Source organism: Rana temporaria, chromosome 1 (assembly GCF_905171775.1).
Source record: "Rana temporaria chromosome 1, aRanTem1.1, whole genome shotgun sequence".
NCBI classification, from domain to species: Eukaryota; Metazoa; Chordata; class Amphibia; order Anura; family Ranidae; genus Rana; species Rana temporaria.
Window position 1 is genome coordinate 433068287 of NC_053489.1, and position 25455 is coordinate 433093741.

General features: G+C 44.5%; 1 protein-coding gene across 2 annotated transcripts in view; it reads right to left on the reverse strand.

Moving 5' to 3' along the window:
* Positions 1 to 655: 655 nt before the first annotated feature.
* LOC120915424 (estradiol 17-beta-dehydrogenase 11-like) overlaps positions 656 to 25455 on the reverse strand; it is a 50457-nt gene continuing 25657 nt past the window's right edge. Inside the window, exons 4-8 of one of the 2 annotated variants that reach the window (XM_040325924.1) lie at positions 19543 to 19649; positions 17005 to 17142; positions 7898 to 8014; positions 3051 to 3184; positions 656 to 968 (exon numbers count right to left, since the gene is read on the reverse strand). In XM_040325924.1, coding sequence (XP_040181858.1) covers positions 3094 to 3184; positions 7898 to 8014; positions 17005 to 17142; positions 19543 to 19649 — 453 coding nt within the window. In that variant the 3' untranslated portion in view covers positions 656 to 968; positions 3051 to 3093. Of the gene's footprint in view, positions 969 to 2522; positions 3185 to 7897; positions 8015 to 17004; positions 17143 to 19542; positions 19650 to 25455 lie in introns of those variants that run through there. The other variant, XM_040325917.1, reaches the window with a different exon arrangement.

Genomic DNA, 25455 nt, shown 5'->3' on the forward strand with positions numbered 1-25455 from the left:
TTAATTTCATGATAAAACCTACCTAGTCTTACATTGGCAAAAATGCTTACATGGGATTGCAGCATGTGGGTGGGAAACTAAAATTACACTCTAGAGAGTTCAGTCAGGAGAGCTGAGAGCTGGCTGGAGGGAAGATACACACCCCCTCCACACAGCACACAGGAACAGAGCAGAGACTGTCAATCACAGGCTGTGTGTGGCAATTCCTTTTCATGTCACATTTTTTTTGTCAGAAATGACACTTAGTTCTCTGGATTGAGACAAGCACACAAAATAGAGGGATATGCTTTGCTCATATTTCATGTCAGATGTTTACAACCACTTTAAGTGACCAATAACAGTTTGCTGCCAATAGCTCAGAAAAAAAAGAGAAAACATATTTCTCACTATATTGTGTATAGTAAGCACTAAAATATTTTCTTTTTATTCACTTACAAATTGATTCTTATCATGTTAGCCTTGTTTCGAACATGTCACCTTTTGAACAGACAGAATAGGAAGGATAATTGGATAATCTATAAATGATGGCACATACACAGGAATTCTGTGCATGATGATTTCAAATGCATTTGTAAATATACCATAAATGAGGTAGCATATTTGCTAAGAGATGTTAGCCACAATATTCATCAGTGTGTCAGAAATTTTCAGAAACTAAAAGTACAACTTTTATTGGTATAATGACAGAAATAGCAATATGACAACTTAATACAGCAATAAAAGTAATGTTCCCCAATAATTAAAATGTTAAACAAAATCATAGAAAAAAAAACTATTACAGTTTTAAAATACAGTATCAATGTAAATAGTTGTGTGAATTATGAGTACTGTACGTCTCTAATATTCAGAGTATAGGTTTGGAAAGCACATATGGATTCCTCCCTGAAGCTGCAGAGTAGGGGCCAGCTTTCCATTGAAAGATTACTTGTTCTTCGTGCGTGCAAAATGCTGACAAAATGGCAGGCATTCTAATTGTAAAAAGAAAAGTCAATTACTCATTATAAAATAGCAACGCCACAGTAAAATTAAGACTGATACATGAACACTTCATTAAAAGTGTGTGCGTATTTATTTTTGGATTTGTGCGGTATGTTTTCTTGTGGGAGTCCTTTTACTCTCTTTAGTTTTAATGTGGACTGTCTTCCAGAGTCATGACTTGTACGGCTTGCATGGAAAGTATAGCACCCTTTCTTAGTCAAGTCAAATTTAGTGTTTGGCTCTGCTGTACTCACATGGAAGCTGGGTGCTTGACAGCTGTCCTTGACATTTTTGCCTAGGATTCCAGGTGTACATGTACTTTGGGGATTAATACCACACGTTGCTAAAAGGAATGGGACTGCTCATATAGAGTATCAGAATAGCTGGTTATCCCCCTCTACTCCCAGAAAGGGCTGCTACTAAAAGGATTTGTAAAAAAAGAGATTGTGCGCATATATCTGTTGCGCTTTTTTTTAGTATCCTGCACCCTATCCCTCTCTCCTTCTGATTGCTGTAATAAATCTACTAAAAGATATCCCTTGGACTGAACCTGTGTTGTCAGTGTGCATGGATCTGGTGTATGGGCTTGGCAGTCTTTGAACAAAAAGGGATACCTGGGTATATTCTCAGCAACCTCTCCGGGGTTATTTAAACCCATTGCAGGATGCAACACATTTCCCTGTCTCTTTCCTGATCTTGAATACTTCTGGAAGCATTTTTTAGCTCTTCTTCTGTTAATGCAGTGGTCATCAACCCTGTCCTCAGGGCCCACTAACAGGCCAGGTTTGCAAGATAAATGAAAAACATCACAGGTGATATCATTTGCAGCTCAGTGATTGCAGTATTCTAGTCTGCATCTCCCTAAGGTAATATATAAAATCTGGCCTGTTATTGGGCCCTGAGGACAGGGTTGATGACCACTGTGTTATGCCCCATACATACAATCGGATTTCCCGTCGGAATAAACTCCGACAGGTTTTTCCGACGGATTTCCGCTCAAGCTGTCTTGCATACACACGGACACACCAAATTCCGATGGTCAACAGTCGACAGTCGAAAACGCAGTGACGTACAACACTTAAACGAGCCTAGAATAATGAAGTTCAATTCTTCTGAGCATGCGTCGAATTGTTTCTGAGCATGCATGTTTTTTTTCTCTGTCGGAATTCCATACAGACGAACGGAATTTCCCAATAGAATTTTTTTGTGAAAAAAGAGAACATGTTCTCTTTCTAAGTCTGTCGCAATTTCCGACGGAAAAAGTCAGACGGGCATACACACAGTCGGAAAATATCCGATGAAAAAATTCTGTCTGACTTTTTCCATCGGAAATTTCGATCGTGTGTACGGAGCGTTAGAGTGAGGCAAACCAGTCTGTTTCAGCACAGGATCCATTGAAGTTTCTAAAAAACTGACAATTGCAATTCTGCACTTGTGGCAGACAGGCATCTTATCTGTGTATATGTGCCCCATTAGGGAATTTCTCCCTTTCTTCCCATGCTATAATCAGGGCAGTTAATGAGAGAGCATCTTCAATTGGGACAGAAGCGGTAAAAGACAATTTTAATAGAGTGAGAAAGAATTAGAATTACAGTACATTTGTCTATTTCCCCAAACTAATTTGACATACTCCTATACAGACTTAAAGTCGAAAGAATCATTTGGACAACACCAGAAATGTTTTCTGAAGCATTCCCTTTGGCCACTATGTGCCCTATTGTGTAATTTACAGAGCTGCAGGCAACAAATAGAAAGACATCCTTGAGCCTAATAATGGGAATTCCTGATTCAACACCCCTCCCCATGGACTACATTTTCACTCACATAATGCCAATCAAATTTTAAACTTAAAAAAAACTTACCGTAATTTGCCTTCGCTAGTATTTGCCTCCAGCAGGGTAAACAACCACCAAATTTAGAGAAATTTAAGCTGACAAATGTACCCTAAATGTGCTTTTGTATCAATATGTCCCTTAATCTTTAGGTGATCTCACTTTAGTAAACAGAACCTGATCGACATTGATGCACTTTGTATTTCAGCTTCGCATTTATTACATACACATAATACATACACCTGATAATATGAGTATATGGGAAAAAGCTGTAGATGTCATTCTATTTATCCTTGTCAACGCGTCGTACTTTGGCATCAAATTTTATGCCGTTGAAGGCACTTAAAGCTTTCAAAGCCCGTTCTGGTAACATTCTGTAAGAAGGAAGAATGAAAAAATATATTTACATATTGTGTAGGGCTGTTACTGATTAAAATTTTCATGTTCGATTAATCGATTTTTTTTTTAAATCGATTAATCGACTAATTTTGATTAATTATAATGCACATACAGATTCAACTACTTTTAGCTGATCTCCTTGCATTGCAACTCTGCATTAGTCAGTGGTAAATGTGGTATACACTATATACAATGACCCGACACTAGTTAGTTTCCACAATCCATGACTTAACTTCACAGTTCACACAAATACGTTTTAAATTCAAACTGTAGCACTGACGCAAGTAATTTTTTCTTATTAAACTTTTACAAAAACGTAGAAAGTTAGTTTAACTTTAATTATAAAACGTATCTAGTATATTGACTGTCGGTCACTTTAATCGAGGAATTAATCTTTAATTTCCCCAGCCCTAATATTTTGCTATAGTGATCAACTGTATTAAACAGTTTATACCCGGGGGGCTAAATGAGCTGATGACTGGGCACTTAGGGCCTAAGGTGGATTTAAAGCCTAAACATTTTTTACCTTAATGCATTTCCATTGTACAGAGCAGATAAGTATAAACCGGTTTGTTATGTTTTTTTTTTTTTTTTTAAAGCATTTACAATCACTTTGAATCCCAGGCAACTCAGGAATGGACACTGAGAAGATAACACCTGTGGTATTGGTCCTGATCATTTGATGTTCACTCATTTATTTATTGAATAGGAGAACACATTTGTGATATTGCTAATAAAAAGCAACAATTGACAGAGAATTTTGAAGAATTTCATTGTTCAAGTCCCAAGGTTAAAAAGTAAAGGGTATTTACCATTTACAATGGTCCCCAAGATGTGGTGACTTTGATGCAGAACTGCTTTAGATCTACAAGTTAAGTACAATGACCACTGAAGGCTTGAGCAAGGAGACAAACTTTCATGTCTTTTTATAAGTTGAATTTATCTTCTTATCTCAGTAAGTCCTGAACCTAAGATACATACATTTTCTTCTCAGGATATGTCCTTACGTTACTCTGGTCCACTATTAGGTTATCCTAGGTCTATGTGCTTTTTTTGCCTTTATTATTTTTGTATGTGGGGTTTTAATGCCATACAAATCATGATAGAAAACTGGTCGCAGGAGCGTGTCCGAACGGCAAGGTTTAATGGCATATTTTCTGAATAGTCTAAAGTTGTGAGTGTTGTGCCCCAGGGCTCTGTCCTGGGACCAATTCTGTTTAACTTGGTCATAAATGATATAGAGGTTGGAATAAATAGTTCAATCTCAGTGTTTGCTGGTGATACAAATCTAAGCAGGGCAAACATTTTACAACAGGATATAACAACTTTATAAGGAAAAGGATGGACAGCTATATAGTAGAAGCTTATTATTAAAATTGTACTGAAGTAATGCACTTGGAAGCTATAACTAAAAATATTAATGCAAGTTACATGCTAGGGGGAGATTCTCTGGGGCAGTCGAGGATGAAAAAAGACCTGGGGGTTCTTGTGGATCACAGAGGGAGGGTATTTACTCAACAGAGAAAATTATAATTCTATAATTTTACAAAACTCTGGTTCAGCTACATCTGGAGTATGCTGTTCAGTTTTGGCCACCAATCCTCAGGAAGGATATCCTTCATCTGTAGAGTTTAGTGAGTTTAGAGAAGGGTAACAAAGCTAAAAAAAGGGAATGGAGGACCTCTATATACTGTATCATTGTGAGAAAACTTTATAATCCAAGGTCTCTAAAGAAGACACACAGCCACACAATGAAGCTTGAGGAGAAGGGATTCCATCTTAAACTGCATAAGGGGTTCTTTACTGTTAGAATGGTGAGGATGTGCAACTCCCCTTCACTGTTGGTGGTGTCAGTGGGGAAGTGTAGATAAATTCAAAAAACTTGTAGATGCATTTCTTAGCAAACTCAATGTACAGGCATACTGAAAATGGTAGTGACATAAACACACACCCACACCCTCACATTTAGGTGTCCGTTTAATAAACTGTGAAGTTTTTTCTCCGTTCAGTTCACAGCAGTTCACGCCAGTTCTCATGAGGAGAATTATCTCCTCTGCAGCCGGTTTAATAAACTGAGAACTTCAGTTCTCAGATGGTGAACAGAGGTGAAGTTTGTTCTCTGAAAACAGCCGAGATCTGTGTAAAACTGGGTGGACTGCCTGTAATCTCGTGAGATATTGTGAGATTATGGTGCAGCCGAATTCAAACAGTGAAACTAACGTTTAAAAGAACATGTAATTAATGTTTTCAGACATGTGATAACATATATATATATATATATATATATATATATATATATATATATATATATATATATATATATATATATATATATATATATAAAATTACATATATATATATAAAAATACTGTATGTATATGTATGTGTGTGTATGTATATATATATATATATATATATATATATATATATATATATATATATATACACATATATATATACCGTATTTATCAGCCTATTGTGCGCACCCGCGTATAGCGCGCACCCCTACTCTGGACGTGAAATTCCTAAATTTTATTTATTTTTTATTACTTACAGTTTTGGTGTCTTGCCTGGCGTCCATCGGCGGCCTTGTCCGGTCTGGCGTCCTTCTGCGACCTTCGTGGTGTCCTCCCCGCTGCTCCTGCGCTGTCTCTGAGCCGATCCCTGCTTCCTGCGCTGTGTTTGAACGCCGCCGCCGCCGACATATACCCAGCGCAGTACACTCGGGCACGCTCGGCTCCTCTCGCATAACCTAGAAGGGAGCCGAGCCTGGCCGACTGTACTCGAGTATACTGCGCTCGGTATATGTCTGCGGCAGCGTTCAAACACAGCGCGGGAAGCAGGGATCGGCGGCAAAGTTCAAACACAGTGCGGGAAGCAAGTATCGGCGTATATCGCGCACACAATTTTGCCCTGATTTTGAGGGGGAAAAAGTGCGCGTATACGCCGATAAATACGGTATATATGTGTGTGTGTGTGTATATGTATGTATGTATGTATGTGTGTGTGTATATATATATATATATATATATATACACACACACATGTTATATAGATACTGTATGTGTGTGTGTATATATATATATATACACATATATAAACACACACATACACACACACACACGTATATTGTTGTTAATATTCATTTTTAACCCACTGGTGTTGAAATTAGGAAGAAATAAGCCTTCTTCCTCTTATCACACCAGCTTCTCTCCCAGATTCTCCACCTCTGAGCTGGTGAATCTGGAAGGGAGATATTTCAGGTGAAGAGCTGTGAAATCTTCATATCACGGTTTATTAAACTGGCCGTTTGTGACAAAACATCCATGTGATGTGATGTGATGTGATGTGAAGTGAAGAATGTGTTCTCTGCTCCTTATCACAGTTTATTAAACCGGCAATGCTCTGTGATAAGCAGTGATCAGCCGTGATCATCATGATCTCCGCTTATCACGGTTTATTAAACGTACACCTTAGGTTGAACAGTGTTTTATACAACCTTACCAACTTTGCAGGTATTATAGTAATGTTTATGTGATGCATTTGCACATCTGTGGGGCCTTGTCTTCAATAGTTGCTTTTGGCTCATAATAGAGTGATTGGATCTGTGTGGATTGACTTAATTGCTGCCATTTAGTTCAAATATAATTTTTACAGAAACCTGCATGCTCAAGCATGTTCCTTTAGGAGAGGGTGTTCTGTATAGCTACTCTATTGGCTTAAAACGATTCATGTCAATGCATATGGCTACACTTGATAAATGTCCGTCCCTATTAGTTGAAGTGCATCGGTGTAGTAACTCATCAACTGCCCTGTATTCCAGCTGTTTAGCAGTGTTTGGTTACAATAAAGTCAGCTTGCAATTTATACAACTACAGGGAGGTCATGCGATTTACAATGCTGCACTAAAATTTTAACACTGTTATCAAGATTACTTGTGTTCTCTCAGAACTACGGGCCCCCACCCCCTGTTATGTTGACTGGGAGGAAGGAGGAAAAATTCTATGGTCCTCATAAATTTCCTGTCCCAGGATGATAATGTTATTCCTCTATAGATACAGCACAGTTAGTGAGCACTGTCATCATAGTATATTATTACCAGGTGAAAGTAAGACCCCTTTCACACTGGAGGCGTTCTCCAGGCACTTTAGCGATAAAAATAGTGCCTGTAAAGCGCCTCATTTGCATTCCCAGTGTGAAAGCCTGAGTGCTTTCACACTGGGGCGCTGCGCTGGCAGTACGTTAAAAAAAATCCTGCAAGCAGCTTCTTTGAGCCGCTTTAGGAGTGGTGTATACACCACTCCTAAAGCACCCCTACCCATTGAAATCAAAAGGACAGCGTCACCGAAGCGCCTCGGCAGTGGCACTTTGCGGGTGCTTTTAACCCTTTATTCTGGGGTTAAAGGTGCACGCTAGCGACCAAAAAAGACAGTAAAGCCCCACGGAAACTAGCAGCACTTTACCGCAAAGCCACCACGCTGTCAGTGTGAAAGGGCTTTAAAGGGATCTCGAATCCGCTACAGTATATTTTTGTTGGGTTTAGATACATTTAAAAAAAATAAGTAATTTCTGAAGTAAACAATCAAGGTATTTGATTATGTATGTGTCAGGTGTATAACAAAATAATGGTATTTAGAGCGCTGAAAACACTCTTACTAAAACTAAGTAAAGTAAAATATATTACTTACACTTCTAGGACAGAAGTTAGAACCACGGAGGGTGGAATACAAATCAATTTCTTGTTAATAAGAATGCCATTCACTAACTTCTTTGCAACATCCTCTGGTGCCAGTACGGGAATAAATCTGAAATATGAACATAATCAATTGTGAGCACCTAGTATACCTAAAGAACATCTGTGTTTAGAGGAATGTAAAGGTCATTCTCCTTCAAAAACGTACAAAAAATGTCTTTCAAAAATTTACAAGAAATATCCTTCAAAAATGTACAAAAAAAGTCCTTCAAAAATGTACAAAAAATGTACAAAAGTCCCATATTAGCAAGCAAAATACACCCGCGTTTTGAGGGTACGACGATCCTCGTTATCAAAGTGACATGCATGTGTCTGCATGAAACCTTGATAAAGAGGGCTGACACGCCATCAAAAATTGGTGTATTTTGCTTGCTGTTATGTGACTTCAGTACATTTTCACCTGGATCTACAGTTATGTTTGCTTTATTCTTGCTGTGGGACTTATATGGTATCTCTATGCACTCATATAAGGATTTCTTAAAGAGGTTGTGAAGGTAAAAAATGTTTTCCCTAAATAGCTTCCTTTACCTACGTGCAGTCCTCCTTCACTTACCTCATCCTTCGATTTTGCTTTTAAATGTCCTTATTTCTTCGGAGAAATCCTCACTTCCTGTTCTTCTGTCTGTAACTACACACAGTAATGCAAGGCTTTCTCCCTGGTGTGGAGAAAGCCTCTTGAGGGGGGAGGGGACGAGCAGGAGTGTCAGGACGCCCACTAACACACAGCTTCTTTTCTCTATCTGCAAAGTAGAGAGTGTCCTGACCCTCCTGCTCACCCCCTCCCCCTCAAGAGGCTTTCTCCACACCAGGGAGAAAGCCTTGCATTACTGTGTGGAGTTACAGACCGAATAACAGGAACTGAGGATTTCTGAGAAGAAATAAGGACATTTAAAAGAAAAATCGAAGGATGAGGTAAGTGGAGGACTGCACTAAGGTAAAGGAAGCTATTTAGGGATTTTTTTTTTTACCTTAACAACCCCTTTAAGAGGTCTGGGTGGTATGGTTTGATGAACTGTCAGCTTTTTTACTATTGTTTAATGCGGAAGGTGCCTAGGAAAGAATGCCCAGAAAGAAAGCAGTCTGCATTCTAGGTCATCATCTTTGGGCACATACTGCAACAGAAGTACAGCTAGGTGCACCATCCAGTTGCATCAGCTGTCAGCCTCTCATAGAGTTTGCTGCTGGCAGTGGAGCTGGACAATGCACCCGTACCTTCCACCTACACCTAAATGACAGAGCCTCATGCAACGAGGGTAAAAACCTAGGGGCAGATCCGCGTACATCGGCGCATATATAGGCTGGCGTAGCGCATTTCATTTCCCCTACGCCGGCTCAACTTAGAGAGGCAAGTACCGTATCCTCAGAGTATTTGCGCCCAACGTAGCGTGGGCGCGACGTAAAATCCTAGGCGTAAGCCAGCGTAATTCAAAGTAGGAAGGAAGTGGGCGTGTTCCATTGAAATGAACCGTGACCCCATGCAAATGAAGGGCCGAACGAACGGCGCATGCACAGTGACGCTGACTAGGCCCGGCGTAATCAGTGAGATACGCCCAGGGCATAAATACGCCCAGACATGTGCCCGTCGAGTGCAAAAGTACATCTGCTTGTTTCCCCCCCTGAAGCAAGGTACCTTTGCTGGTTTCTTTGCTGCTGTTTTTTTTTTTGAGCCATGTCTGCTCCAGCTGCTGAGAAGAAGAGGAAGTTGAACTATTCTCGCCAGGAGAAGGAGGTGATTATCAGGGCCATGTCCCAGTTTGATGTCTTCCTCCATGGTGCAGAGAGTGCCAACACCACCAAGGCCAGGAGGACGGAGATCCTGTCGCAGATTGCGGCTGATGTGAATGCCTTGGGATATGAGGTCAGGACCCCAAATGACATTAAAAAAAAAAAAAAATGATTTGCGTCGCCTGGTCAAAGGTAAGATGGCGAGGATGAGGGCTCATGCCAGGGGCACTGGAGGGGGACCAGCAGCTACCTTGACGTTGACTCCTGAGGAGCAGGTGGTTGCCCAGTGCCTCCACAGGCATCAAGTGGAGGGAGTTGAGGGCTTTGACTCCATTGAGGAGGCCTTGAGGACAGGTAAGTGTGTTTTATCTCCTATCTGGTGTGTAGCATGTGTGGGGGTGGAAGGGAACATGTGACAAGTGTGTGGATCCTCCAACATGTGAATGTTTTGTGTCATCCACAGATGTGCAGGAGGGTGCTGGGCCATCTGCTGCCGGTGGCCAGTGACATCAGTCCGAGTCAGACCCCCTGGCAAGCCAGGAGTCATCAGTGGAAGGGAGTGGCCACACCTCTCCTCAGGAGGTGGTTGAGGAGGAGGTGACCAGTGGGGATGAGGTCAGGCTCAATTTGGAGGAGTCTCCCCCTTTGGCTGGGACCAGTCAGCCCTCCATCAGGGGTAGCCCCTCCCGGTCCTCCCCCAACAGGCCTTCCCCCTCAAGGGTCTCCCCTTCTCCACAGCCATAAGGCTTTTCTGGCCACAGGAAGGTGTCCAGGAAGACTAGGGGGGGTGTCTGATGTTCTCCCGGAACACCTCAGGAGGGACCAGGCCCGCCAGACCCGCCATCTGGGTGAGGTTGCCATGCATGTGGAGCACATGGCAGACAGCATGGCCTCCTTTGCCACTATCACAGAAGCTGTCCAGGACGTTGGCGCAAATACGGCTGCTGTTGTCACCTGCCTGGGGGATCTGCAGGCCACCACAGCAGGCCTGAGGTCCACAACCTGGCTGAGGCTGTCAGGAACAACACTGCAGCCATCCAGGCGGAGGGGAGGCAGTCCAAGCTGCTGCAGGCCGACACAAATGCGGTCCTCACCCGCATCGCCCTGGCGTTGGAGGGCAGGCCGCCAGCCGTGGAGAGACCAGGGGATGCTCCTCCTCCTCCTGATTTCCCCCCCCATGAGTCTCCCATGAGGAGCCGGGGCCGTGGCAGGCGTGGGGCACATAAGCGCCGTTGATGATTTTTTTGGTGTTTTTTTTTTATACTCAGGTTATGAGTTTTTTATGTTTTCTAGCCCAAGCACACGGTCAGTAGTGCAGGCTACAGTGTGACTGGTGTTTGAATGTGGGGGTGACATTCCTGCCGGAAAAGGGGTGTCACCCTCGGTCGTCGGGGAGAAGTGATCCCCAGGACCAGGGAGAAGTGATCCCCAGGACCGTGTGAATGTGGTATGAATGGACAGCAACATAATTGGAGCCTTGACGGGTCCTGCATTGTGGACTTGGGCTAATCCAATGTGATGAGGATGTGGGGTGTGTGTGCTAGGGAGCACAGTGGTGTGCATGCGTGCATTCTCCTTGTGCCATGATGAATGTGTGTGTTTAACGTGCAAAGATGACTACTGTGAGGCATCTCCTGACTGCTCTTCCCTCAGCAGACGGGGTACCCTCGGTTAGGGGGGGAATGTCTGGTTCGGGGGTCAGGTCATTACGTATGTCAATCTCCAGGCCCTTTCTCACGGCGAAGTTGTGCAGCATGCAACATGCACCGATGATCTGGCACACAAAGTTTGGGGAATACAACAGGGCACCCCCCGACTTATCCAGGCATCGGAAACAGGACTTCAGGAGGCCAAAGGTGCGTTCCACCACTGCACGGGTACGTGTGTGTGCATCATTGTATCTTCTCTCTACTGTGGTTTCAGGATTCTGGAATGGAGTCATGAGATGGGGCCCAAGTGCATATGCAGAGTCACCTGGAAGGGAAAAGACAGGAGGATGTTAGTCGTGCATGTGCCCCTTGTGATGTCTGCATCATGGGGTCGGACAGACATGCCTGACACCCATGTCACTCACCAACCAGCCAGCTGTTCCCGTACATGTTCTGTTCAAATTCTGTTGGGATGGGGCTTTGACGGTATATGTAGCTGTCGTGGCTGGACCCTGGGTGTTTGGCACGGACGTGCCATATGAGGCATTGGGCATCGGCTATCACCTGTACGTTGATGGAATGCCAATGCTTACGATTGCGGTATATGTGCTCTGTGTCACGGGGGGGGGGGGCGTAGTGCCACATGTGTGCAATCAATGGCCCCCACGGTACGTGGGAATCTTGCAATACTGTAGAAATCACGCATTGCCTTCTGCCGCAGATGCTCCTGGGTGGGTCTGACAATGTGGTGGGCCATGCGTCTGAGGATTGCGGGGACAACCTGGTGCACACATCTGCTAATGGAGGATTGTGCCATCCCAGCCACAACTCCACTTGTACGCTGGAACGAGCCACTGGCAAGGAAATGGAGTGTTACCAGTACCTTGACCAGTGGCTCCACTGCATGGGAGCGGTGTGTCTGGCTGGTGATATCATCTTTCAGGGTTGTGGTTAATTCCAGGATGGCATCAGGGCTGAATCTGAAGATGCGATACACCTCCGAAACCCCCATGCCAAAGACGTTTAGGCGCGGTCGGTATATCGGCTCCCGTGCCCTCCTCCTACGCGCCTGTGAAGCCAGTAGTATAGCTATGACCATGGATGCCCCTGGCATGTTGGAATACAGATTGTTGTCCTGCAAGTGTGGATGCTCAGCTCGTCCCTAACGGTGCTGCTGAAGCTGATCTCCAGCTGACCTGTGCATGTCTGCTGACTTACCCCTGCTTTATGAGGGGTAACTTTAGGCCAGACGTACAACTTATGCACGGCGTCGGGCTTCTTACACCTCTCACCTGGAATTTTGGACCATTCTTCCTTTGCATACTGCTCCAGGTCTCTCTCATTGGAAGGGCGCCTTTTCCCAACAGCAATTTTAAGATCTCTCCACAGGTGTTCAATGGGATTTAGATCTGGAATCATTGCTGGCCACTTTAGAACTTTCCAGCGCTTTGTTGCCATCCATTTCTGGATGCTTTTTGACATATGTTTGGGGTCATTGTCCTGCTGGAAGACCCAAGATCTCGGATGCAAACCCAGCTTTCTGACACTGGGCTCTACAGTGCGACCCAAAATCCTTTGGTAATCCTCAGATTTCATCATGCCTTGCACACATTCAAGGTACCCAGTGCCAGAGGCAGCAAAACAACCCCAAAACATCATTGAACCTCCACCATATTTCACTGTGTTATTTTCTTTGTAGGCCTCATTCCGTTTTTGCTAAACAGTAGAATGATTTGCTTTACCAAAAAGCTCTATCCTGGTCTCATCTGTCCACAAGACGTTTTCCCAGAAGGATTTTGACTTACTCAAGTACATTTTGGCAAACTGTAGTCTTGCTTTTTTATGTCTCTGTGTCAGAAGTGAGGTCCTCCTGGGTCTCCTGCCATAGCGTTTCATTTCATTTAAATGTCGACGGATAATTCGCACTGGCACTGATGCTCCCTGAGCCTGCCGGACAGCTTGAATTTCTTTGTAACTTGTTTGGGGCTGCTTATCCACCATTCGAACTATCCTGCGTTGCAACCTTTCATAATTTTTTTTTTTCCGTCCACACCCAGAGAGATTAGCTACAGTGCCATGGGTTGCAAACTTCTTGATAATGTTGCGCACTGTGGACAAAGGCAAATCTAGATCTCTGGAGATGGACTTGTAACCTTGAGATTGTTGATATTTTTCCACAATTTTGGTTCTCAAGTCCTCAGACAGTTTTCTTCTTTCTGTTGTCCATGCTTAGTGTGGCACACACAGACACACAATGCAAAGACTAAGTGAACTTCTCTCCTTTTTATCTGCTTTCAGGTGTGATTTTTATATTGCCCACACCCATTACTTGCCACAGGTGAGTTTAAAGGAGCATCACATGCTTGAAACAATCTTATTTATCCACAATTTTGAAAGGGTGTCAAGAATTTTGACCAGCCCATTTTTGGAGTTTTGTGTGACATTATGCCCAATTTGCCCTTTTTCCTCCCTTTTTCTGTTTTGTTCCAATACACACAAAGGGAATAAACATGTGTATAGCAAAACATGTGTTACTGCCAGGGGAGGGCTGGCAGCCTTAGGCCTGGGGGGCAAGTCCAGTCAAGTGGCCCATAGAGTGTGGAAAAGTGATGGATCGAGGAAAACAGTCTAAGATTTTTCATGATCACAAGAGTCCGCACAGAGGCCTGCCCTTACATCAGAGTCCGCACAGGGGCCTCCCCTTAATCAGAGTCCGCACAGGGGCCTCCCCTTACATCAGAGTCTGCACAGAGGCCTCCCCTTACATCAGAGTCTGCACAGAGGCCTCCCCTTACATCAGAGTCCGCACAGAGGCCTCCCCTTACATCAGAGTCCGCACAGATGCCTCCCTTACATCAGAGTCCACACAGAGGTTTACCCTTACATCAGAGTCCGCACAGAGGCCTCCCCTTACACCAGAGTCTGCACAGAGGCATCCCTTACATCAGAGTCCGCACAGAGGCCTCCCCTTACATCAGAGTCCGCACAGAGGCCCCCCTTACATCAGAGTCCGCACAGAGGCCTCCCCTTACACCAGAGTCCGCACAGAGGCCTCCCCTTACACCAGAGTCCGCACAGAGGCCTTCCTTACATCAGAGTCCGCACAGAGGCCCTCCCTTACATCAGAGTCCGCACAGAGGCCTCCCCTTACATCAGTGTCCGCACAGAGGCTTCCCCTTACATCAGAGTCTGCACAGAGGCCTCCCCTTACATCAGAGTCCGCACAGAGGCCTCCCCTTACATCAGAGTCTGCACAGAGGCCTCCCCTTACATCAGAGTCCGCAAAGAGCCCATATACATCAGATGTAAGGGGTGTTCTGGGAAACTTGATTTAAGGGTGCATGCTGTGGACTATTGTGTAAAGAGGGTCTCTGCTCACCAAAGCCTGCCCCCCTCCCCTTTAACAAAGTCCACAGAGCACCCCTTTTTATACACTGGGAGGCAGGAGAGACTAGAGAGCTTACCAGGATGGAGGCTGAGGCGCAGGCAGGCTGTCTGATGCTTTTTTGGGTTCAAACTTCCTGTCCAGTGCCTACACATGCCCGGGGAGTGTGGGCAGGACAGACTCAGAAGGAGGAGGAGCAGATAAGCTCTATCTCTCCTCGTGTCTGTGCAGAAAGAGAAGGGGATGACAGCGCTGGTGTGCGCTAAGGCTGAGCTATGTGTGAGACGAGACATAGCTCAGCTCTGCAGCGATCTACCTCGGAGCTGACACAGGCTTGGCTACACAGTGGGAGGTGAGCAGCGGCCGTGACCTGTGTTAACAGAGCTCCAGCAGGCATATTCCTGCTCTGCAAAAACAGTGGCCCAGATTCAGGTAGATTTGCCCATTACTTACACCTGAGCCGCTCAGCTGAATTTCTCTGCGCTGGAGCAATTTTGCCAAATTGCCACCTGATTCAGGAATCGTTTGTTCATTTAATTTGCTCCTGTTTAAGGCAAAGCTGAGGGCGCAAGGCCGTGCAAGTCAAAGTGGGTGTGCCCCTATGTAAATGAGGAATTTTCGGCTCAGCAGAGGTTTGCGCCGGGCGCGCGCATGCGCAGTTAGAGCGCTGCCGTCTGCGCATGCGTCAAACTGCGCCTAGCATAATTTCAGGGCAAATCCTGCTCAGCTGCTTGCACTGAGCAAATAAATAGGAGCAGACTTGCACAGGTTCTTTGCTGAATTTCATCCTGCTTTTTCCTACCCCCCCTGAGCAAGGAAATTCAGCCCTTTTGCAAGACATGGCACCTCCCAAAGGGACCAAAAAAAGGAAGGCCAACTTTGTGGCTGCAGAGATGGACATCCTGATTGCTGCACTCCAGCAGCATAAGGAAGTCCTATATGGTGCCCAGCGGGCAAACACCACCATTGCCCAAAGGAGGGCTATATATGAAGCCATTGCCCTGGACATCAATGCCCTGGGTAATGAAGTGCGTACCTGGGATGACATCCAGAAGAAATTAAATGATATGAGGCGCAGGGTCCGTGAAAAACTGGCTCTTATCAGGAAGCATACCGGTGGCACGGGAGGTAGGCCGCGATGTATGATCCGGCTCAATCAGGAGGAGCATCTTATTGCACAAACGTTCGTGCAGGAGCAGGTGGAGGGACTTGAAGGGTACGACTCCACTGTTGGGAACTTGGGGACTGGTAAGTTATTTTTCTTTCATATCTGCTGTGCATCATGGGAGGGGGTAGAAGTGAACATATTTGTGGGTAGAAGTGAAGATGTAAGTATTATTTTTCTTTCATATCTGCTGTGCATCATGGGAGGAGGTACAAGTGAACATATTTGTGGGTAGAAGTGAAGATGTAAGTATTATTTTTCTTTCATATCTGCTGTGCATCATGGGAGGGGCTAAAGCGAAACATGCGATACACCTCAGTATCAGTCATCTGAAAAAGGTTGTAGCGCCCTCTGTAAATCCTCTCCCGTGCCCTCCTACGAGTCGGCTCAGTCAATAGAATATCAAGAACCATAGCTGCCCCTGGCATGTTGGTGCACAGATGTGAGGTCCCGAAAATGTGGGTGCTCTGCTTGTTCAGATCGTCTGTCTAGGTGCTGCTGAAGTTGCGCGCTCCTTCAGATGACATTTGGCCATCTTTTGCTAACTTGCCCCTGCTTTTAACAGGAGCAAGTTTGCCCAGGGAAAAAAGCTTGCGCGCTTCCAGCGCAAGATGTGCATCACACGCGCATGTTTCTGAATCATCAGCAGTACCTAATTTGCATATTCGCTGAGGGAATTCCATGAAGGCGCAACTTACACCCCGCGCAAAATTGCGCGAAAATTGCGCAGGAACAGCTAGGCTGCGTGCGCGGGAAAATGGCCGCATTTCAGGCTTAACTGGTTTACAGAATCAGCCGCAAATTTGCATAGGAGCAAATCAGTACTTGCGCGGCGCAAATCACACTTGTTCCCGCGCAAGTGCTTCTTGAATCTGGGCCAGTATTTGGTAGTGGCGGCCGGTGGCTGTGCATAGTGTCACCAGCCCGGGGGGAGATTTCCACCCTGCCCCCCCCTGCCAGCCCTCCCCTGGTTACTGCAATACTTTTCTGTGAGAAATACTTGATTTTCTGGAAAATTTTTGGGGTGCAAACAATTTCAACCATGACTGTATATTCTGCATGAATATTCTTTAGGTCATAGGAACATATTCAGCATTTTAGATCTCTCAGCTATTTACCTTGTGCTTGAATTTTTTACAAAGCCAGTGTCAACAAATACAGGGCACAGACATGATGTTTTGATTCCTGTCATCTGCAGTGCTGCAAGTTCAGCTGTCAGAGACTTGTGGTATCCAAGGGCTGCAAACTTAGTAGAGCTGTAAGGCAAAAGTTCATACAAAAACAAAAAACAAAACGTAGAACTTAGTTATGCTGTAACTCCACATAGTTGATAAAAAAGTTTTAGCAAACTTCATTACATTACAATACTCGTTCATACTCTGAACATATCAGGGTTGGTTTAATAAACGCAAATAGACTGTTAACTTCTGTAAAGCAATTTTCATCAAAGTTTAGTGAATAAGTTGAAGCTCTGCTGATTGCCATCATCCAATCATATGCAAGCAAAAATGCTGTTTTTTGTTTTCCTTGCATGTGATTGGGTATTCTTCGCAAAGTGATGACGAGCACAGCGCTGGATCAAATGAGGAGCCAGGTAAGTGTTTAGGGGGGGGGGGGGGGCGGGGGGGGGTTGATATTGGAACCACCTTAACAGCTTCATTACCGGTTACTTTCACCCCCTTCCTGCCCAGACCAATTTTCAGTTTTCTGTGTTTCCACACTGCCAATAACTCAATAATGCAACTGTACTCAAATGAGAAGCTTTCAAATGAAAGAGCTTTCTTTTGGTGGTATTTTAAGTGGCACTTCAGTCATTTTTTCATCTTTCCATCTATTACATCGTCTGCCCTTGTTGTTTTAACTTTGGATAGTAAAACATTTTTTTTCTGCCAGTAAATAACTTATTCAGCCCACTTCCTGTTTCTTGTCGGGGGGAAAAAAAGCCTAGGCTTATGACATCAATCACAGCTCTCTTTCACTCTCGTGTGAGTTTGCCAGGAAGGGATGGTGGATGAGTCATAAGAGGGCCAGTGAGAGCTGCAGAGCTGGAGCTGTGTGTCTGTGTAAATACAGGAAGTGAACAGGCAGCAGCTTCAGCTGCCTACAGTTAGAATTGATGCAGCCAGACTTAGCGGAGAGAGATTTCTGCAGGATATTTGGCAAGTACAGAATAACAGTATATATAAAATAATATGCAAAGTGGATGGAGGGAACCTTCAGAAGGCCAAATTTCCTCTTTAATCAGCACTGAGTTCGTATTTTCTTGCCATATAAAATGAAAACATTTATTCTGCTACATTTCTTTGGTAAAAAATAACCCAAAACAGTCTATATTATTTAGTAAATATTATTTATTTACTTTGTGTGAAAGTTATAGAGTCTACAATTAAATCTCTAATGATAGCGCACCGCATTTATAAACCCATATTTGTAAACATGAAAGAAAAAAAAAGTCCCATGTGATGGGACAGTCCCAACTTGCATATGTGCCCATCTTCAATAATTCAATCTTCTTAATCTTCAATAATGATAACACCACGTGCTACACACTCCACCACCTCTATCTGCTCACCTTATGCTAATGGCCTGTACACACCATCCAAAAATTGGAACGACAGACCATCTGTTTTTTTTTTTTGTTTGTTTTTTACACGCTGGTCGCATATCGAAAATGGATAGGTTACTAAAGTGTAAATTTGCTGTCCCCACAAAATAACTCAACACACAGCCATTAATGTTTTAACAGCTGGCAACAAAAGTGAGTACACCTCTAAGCGACAATTTCCAAATTGGGCCCAAAGTGTCAATATTTTGTGTGGCCACCATTATTTTCCAGCACTGCCTTAACCCTCTTGAGGACGGAGCTTCAAAGGTTGCCACAGGAGTCCTCTTCCACTCTTCCATGGCAACATCACGGAGCTGGTGGATGTTAGAGAGAGACCTTGCACTCCTCCACCTTCCGAGGATGTCCCACAGATGCTCAATAGGGTTTAGGTCTGGAGACATACTTGGCCAGTCCATCACCTTAACCCTCAGCTTCTTTAGCAAGGCAGTGGTTTGTGGGGTCGTTATGTTGGAATACTGCCCTGCGGCCCAGTCTCTGAAAGGAGGGGATCATGTTCTGCTTCAGTATGTCACAGTACATGTTGGCATTCATGGTTCCCTCAATGAACTGTAACTCCCCAGTGCCAGCAGCACTCATGCAGTCCCAGACGATGATACTCCCACCACCATCCTTGTCTGTAGGCAAGACACACTTGTCTTTATACTCCTCACCTGGTTGCCGCTAGACATGCTTGACACCATCTGAACCAAATAAGTTCAAATGTTATACAAGCTGTACACTCACTACTTTACATTGTAGAAAAGTGTCATTTCTTCAGTGTTGTCACATGAAAAGATATAATAAAATATTAACAAAAATGTGAGGGGTGTACTCACTTTTGTGAGATACTGTATGTTAACGCAGCCTCAAGAATATCTAAAGCCAAAACATGTTTTGTAGTTTTGGATAGAGTAAAGAATGGTTTAAACCACTGTCAGCTTTTTCCCACTGGGGAGAGTCACTGCTCTGTTTGTCATGGTTAAAGTTGAGCTCTGGAGAAATTAAATTAAAAAACTACCCATGCATATTAAAATACATTCCAAAATCATACCAGTAGTCTACCATATACGGCACTCCAACAAATCCTGCGGATGAAGCAATAGTAACGATGTGACCATGATTTTTCTTCATCATTGCTGGCAAGAAGGCCCTTGTAGTCTGTGGTAATAAATTAAAATTACATTAGTACAAAAAATGTATTTAACCACTTATACCGGCAGTTCCGCGGGAAAACTGTTTTTTTTTTAAATACTTTCTTGTAACGCTGGTGGCGACACGCCCAGTCCCGCATCCCTAGAACCAGGAAGTGCCTGGACGAGCAGCCATAAAGAAGGTATGGAGATTTTTAGAATTTTTTTGAATAGCCAAATCGTTATGTACATCGGGGGGACTAGTGAATCGGACAAAGTGACAAAATCGGGTGAACCTCCACTTTAAGACCCGGACCAAAATGCAGCTAAAGGACATTGCCCCTTTTTGCGATTCGGCACTGCGTCGCTTTAACTGACAATTGCGCGATCGTGCGACGTGGCTCCCAAACAAAATTGGCGTCCTTTTTTTCCCACAAATAGAGCTTTCTTTTGGTGGTATTTGATCACCTCTGTGGTTTTTATTTTTTGCGCTATAAACAAAAATAGAGCGACAATTTTGAAAAAAAAATTCGATATTTTTTACTTGTTGCTATAATAAATATCCCCCAAAAATATATATATAAAAAAAAATTTTTTTACTCAGTTTAGGCCGATACGTATTCTTCTACCTATTTTTGGTAAAAAAAAATCGCAATAAGCGTTTATCGGTTGGTTTGCGCAAAATGTATAGCGTTTACAAAATAGGGGATAGTTTTATTGCATTTTTATTAATATTTTTTTTTTTTACTACTATTGGCGGCGAACAGCGATTTTTTTTCGTGACTGCGACATTATGGCGGACACTTCGGACAATTTTGACCCATTTTTGGAACCATTGTAATTTTCACAGCAAAAAATGCATTTAAAATGCATTGTTTATTGTAAAAAATGACAGTTGCAGTTTGGGAGTTAACCACAAGGTGGCGCTGATGGGGTTATGTGTTCCCTGAAGTGTGTTTACAACTGTAGGGGGGGGTGTGGTTGTAGGTGTGACGTAATCTATTGTGTCCCCCTATAAAATGGATGACACGATTGATTCAGCCGCCACAGTGAAGAACGGGGAAGCCGTGTTTACACACCGCTCTCCCCGTTCTTCAGCTCCGGGGGCCGATCGCGGGTCTCCAGTGGCGATCGGGTCCGCTGGCCCTGCGGTCCCGGTCACGGAGCTTCGGACCGGGTCGCGGGAGTGCGCCGCGGGCACGCGCCCACGACCCACGGCTGGGTACTAGTACAGGACGTACCTGTACATACATGTGCCCAGCCGTGCCATTCTGCAGACGTATATGTGCAGGAGGCGGTCCTTAAGTGGTTAAAAAACATTTTATTCACTATACAAAAAAAATGCATGTTTTCTTGTGTATCTAAAGCCTTGTTTTTTTTTGTTTAAAAACAAACATATCACTGTGCAGTTCGTTATGCACAGAGTGGCCCTGTTCCTCCTCTTCTTGGGCCCCTTAGTGGAGCTGGTGGCTCCTCCCCGCATCGCGTGTCCACGTTGGAGAAAGCTCACCTAAGGTGGACCGTGCGGGTGCACTTCCGAGTCCTGCATCTGTGTCCATTTACACAGAATACAGGACTCGGCCTTGCCCCCCGACACCTTAACATTGGATTTGATTGACAGCAGTGGTAGCCAATGGCCGCGCTGCTAATAATCTAACCAGTCAGGACACAAGACACCAGCTAGAGCTGGTGTGTTCGTTCCTGGCCAGAGGATGACAGCGTTCAGGTAAGTAAAATGGGGGACTGCACCACTACAGACAGTGGCGGTGCGTCCATAGAGGGCGCAGGAGCGCTGCCCCCTCTCGCTCCTGCACCGCCACTGAAAAACAATACATAGATTCATGCATTGCATGAATCTATGTATTGTTGCTGCCGCCCACTATTCAGATGGCCGGCTCCCTGGTGAGCGCCGGCCATCTAAATAACGGCAGCTGGTAGGCTTTGGAAGTGTCTTTCAGAGCCAGCGGCTCTGATAGGCTTTCCGATTACAGCCTGAGGGCTGTAATCAGCTTCCAGATAGTTAACCAGGGGACACAGGGGGTGTGTGTTCCCTGGTTAACACTGACAGATGTCTCAGCCAATCAGGTTCACCGCTTCTGGTTACCGATAACCTGATTGGCTGAAGCGACATCGAGGGCGGGACTACTTTGAGGGTTCGTGGACGTGGAGGAAGATACGAGGATGGCTGACCGAGAAAGGTAAGTGCCAGGTGGGGGGGGGGGGGGTCAATCTGGCGGCATTATAGGGGCACACTGGCGGCAATTGATGGGCACAGTGGGGACAATGGCATGGCACAGTGGCGACAATTGATGGGCACAGTGGCTGTGTTTGGCATGGCACAGTGGCGACAATTGATGGGCACAGTGGCGACAATGGCAGGGCACAGTGGCTACAATGGCAGGGCACAGTGGTGACAATGGCAGGGCACAGTGGCAACAATGGCATGGCACAGTGGTGACAATGGCATGGCACAGTGGTGACAATGGCATGGCACAGTGGCGACAATTGATGGGCACAGTGGCAACAATGGCATGGCATAGTGGCGACAATTGATGGCACAGTGGCTGCGCTTGGCATGGCACAGTGGCGACAATGGCATGGCACAGTGGCGACAATGGCATGGCACAGTGGCGACAATTGATGGGCACAGTGGCGACAATGGCATGGCACAGTGGCTGCGTTTGGCATGGCATAGTGGTGACAATTGATGGGCACAGTGGTTGCGTTTTATGGCTTGGCACAGTGGTTGAGTTTGATGGCATGGCACAGTGGCTGCGTTTGATGGCATGGCACAGTGGCGACAATTTTATGGCACAGTGGCGACAAATTTATAGCACAGTGGCGAAAAATTTATGCCACAGTGGCTGCGTTTGATGGGCACAGTGGCTGCGTTTGATGGGCACAGTGGCAGCAATTGAGGGGCACAGTGGCGGAAATTTATGTTTTTTTTTTTGTTTGTTTGCGCCTCCCAAAAAAAAAGTTGAGCACCAGCCGCCACTGACTACAGAAGGTTTTTCACCTTAATGTATAGAATGTATACATTCCCCATTTTTAAAAATCCATAAATGTATTTAGCAGTCCATGATACAGCCCTGGTTTTGAGGTTCCATTTGGCTGGCACAATAGTAGACAGCTGCTGCCAGTGAAGAAGAACAGAGACTGATTTATAGAGGTGAGGACTGTTGACTGTCTAGCTGGCTCCTGTGTCTGAATAGAATTAGGCACGCCATAGGATTATGTAATTGTTTTCACTACGTATTGAAGGAGAGAACATTGATCAATTCCCCCATTAACACAGTGATCACTGCTTGCAGCTATAGCGGCCAGCAGTAATCGAATGAGAAAAATCTGATAAGCTGGTTATGCTGAAGTCAATTCATAGATCAACTTCAGTACAACTAGCCTGCCCATACATTAGTTGAAGTTTGCCCGGTTCCTGTTAAATCGGCCCGAATTTTCGGTCTGTCTATGGCCTTTTTTAACCTAACAGACAGAAACAGCTCCCTGGTTCCCCACGAGCTAACCCTGTCATCATTAGCGCTAGAATCTACAGGGCCATCAGTGCCCTGTAGATTCTCCCCAGCACCTGTGTTTATTGAATCTATCATTACAAAAGTGTCCCACTCCACTAGACCATGTCAAGCTACCTACATCCTCACAGAAGCCAATTCTTAATCAGGAGATATCACAGACACAGGGGAAGCCATAACATTTTAGCACTTGCATACACTGTGTAATCTCTCTATCACTCCACATTGGTGATTAGAAAAATACATATATCTAGCTCAAAGAGGCACCTTCTCACCTTAGGGCAGCTATTTGCCCCGGTGGATACCAAACTGTGAATTCTAGATTTACACTCCTAATGTTCCTCTTATGCTTACACATTTTGCATTTGCACTGTTGCATCCTAAAGTGCGTGTATGTGAGTGTATATGCACTATATTGCCAAAAGTATTGGGACACCTGCCTTTACACTCACATGAACTTTAATGGCATCCCAGTCCTAGTCCGTAGGGTTCAATATTAAGTTGGCCCACCCTTTGCAGCTTCAACTGTTCTGGAAAGGCTGTCCACAATGTTTAGGAGTGTGTCTATGGGAATGTTGGACCATTCTTCCAGAAGCGCATTTGTGAGGTCAGGTACTAGTGTGTATGAGAAGGCCTGGTTTGCCGTCAATGCTTTAATTCATCCCAAAGGTGTTCTATGGGGTTGAGGTCAGGACTCCCTCACCCATGTCATTATGGACGTTGCTTTATGCACTGGTGCGCAGTCATATTGGAACAGGAAGGGGCCACCCCCAAACTGTTCCCACAAAGTTGGGAGCATGAAATTTTCCAAAATGTCTTGTATGCTGACTCCTTAAGAATTCCCTTCACTGGAACTAATGCTGCGTACACACAACCGTTTTTCGGGTTCTAAAAAAATGACTTTTTTAAGGGTCTAGAAAAAACGATGTTTTTTTTCAACCTGATCATTAAAACAGCCTTGCCTACACACAATCGTGGGAAAAAAATGCTCTAGCAAAGCGCGGTTACGTACAACACGTACGACGGCACTATAAAGGGGAAGTTCCATTCGGATGGCGCTACCCTTTGGGCTGATTTAACTGATTTCGTGTTGGTAAAAGATGATTCGCGCTTTTCTGTCTGTTACAGCGTGATGAATGTGCTTACTCCATTACGAACGGTAGTTTTACCAGAACGAGCGCTCCCGTCTCATAACTTGCTTCTGAGCATGTTTTACAACCTTAAAAACGACAACGTTAAAAACGTCGTGAAAAAATAGAGCATGTTCGGCCTTGACCCGCCTAATGTTACTGGTTCGCTATCTGATCCCATATGTTATTTTTTCCATACAGATCAATATGCACTCCCATATACTGCACGATATGCGGGGCAGCACTGCTCACTTACCCGAAATATGATTAATAGCTACAATAACTAGATCTTCCTTTTTTTTTTTTATATGCAGGGATTGCAGCACTTACGGCCTTATGGTGGTCCTATCCTATGTGGTACTTATGCTTTTACTCTCATTCATATGTATCATAGACATGTTTCTGTTCTGTCATACACGATGCCTATTGTTGATGTATTCGATTTTGCTGTTTGTAATGTTTGAGACGATATTTGTCATTCTGCTTTTCTTTTCTTTAATAAAATAAGATTGAATTAAAATAGAGCATGTTCGAAAAAAAAATTGGCCATTTTTTAGATCGTGAAAAATGCTCTGAAGCCCACACACGATCGTTTCTAATGACATTAAAAAGAAAACGTCATTTTTTAGAACCCCAGAAACGGTTGTTTGTACGTGGCATTAGGGGCCAAGCCCAACCCCTGAAAAACAGCGCCACATCATAATCTACCCTCCCCAAATGATTGGACCAGTGCACAAAGCAAGGTTTATAAAGACATGGATGAGCGAGTTGGGTGGAGGAACTTGACGGGCCTGCTTGATTAACTTGACTTCAACCCGACAGAATACCTTTGGGATGAATTATGGCGCGTACACACGGTCATTTCCTGACTGACTCCATGGCAGCCTACGTGTGGGTTAATCCCGCCTCCTCTCCAATGTGATAGGACCCCATACCCATAAAAGTTAACTCACCAATAGTCTCAGTGTTCCTTTTTTTTCCTCCTCCATGGATCAAAATCGTTTTCTTCAAGGAATGGAAAAGGACACACTTTAAGCGGTGCAGCTCGGATCCCAGCCACGGGTGGAGAGCTTCCCAGCACACTTGGTTGTGGCTGTGGCGTGTGCTGAAGACATCTAGGATCGGCTGGCAAGGTCCCTTTCTACATATTTCTCCATGGCAGTCGTTTATTTGT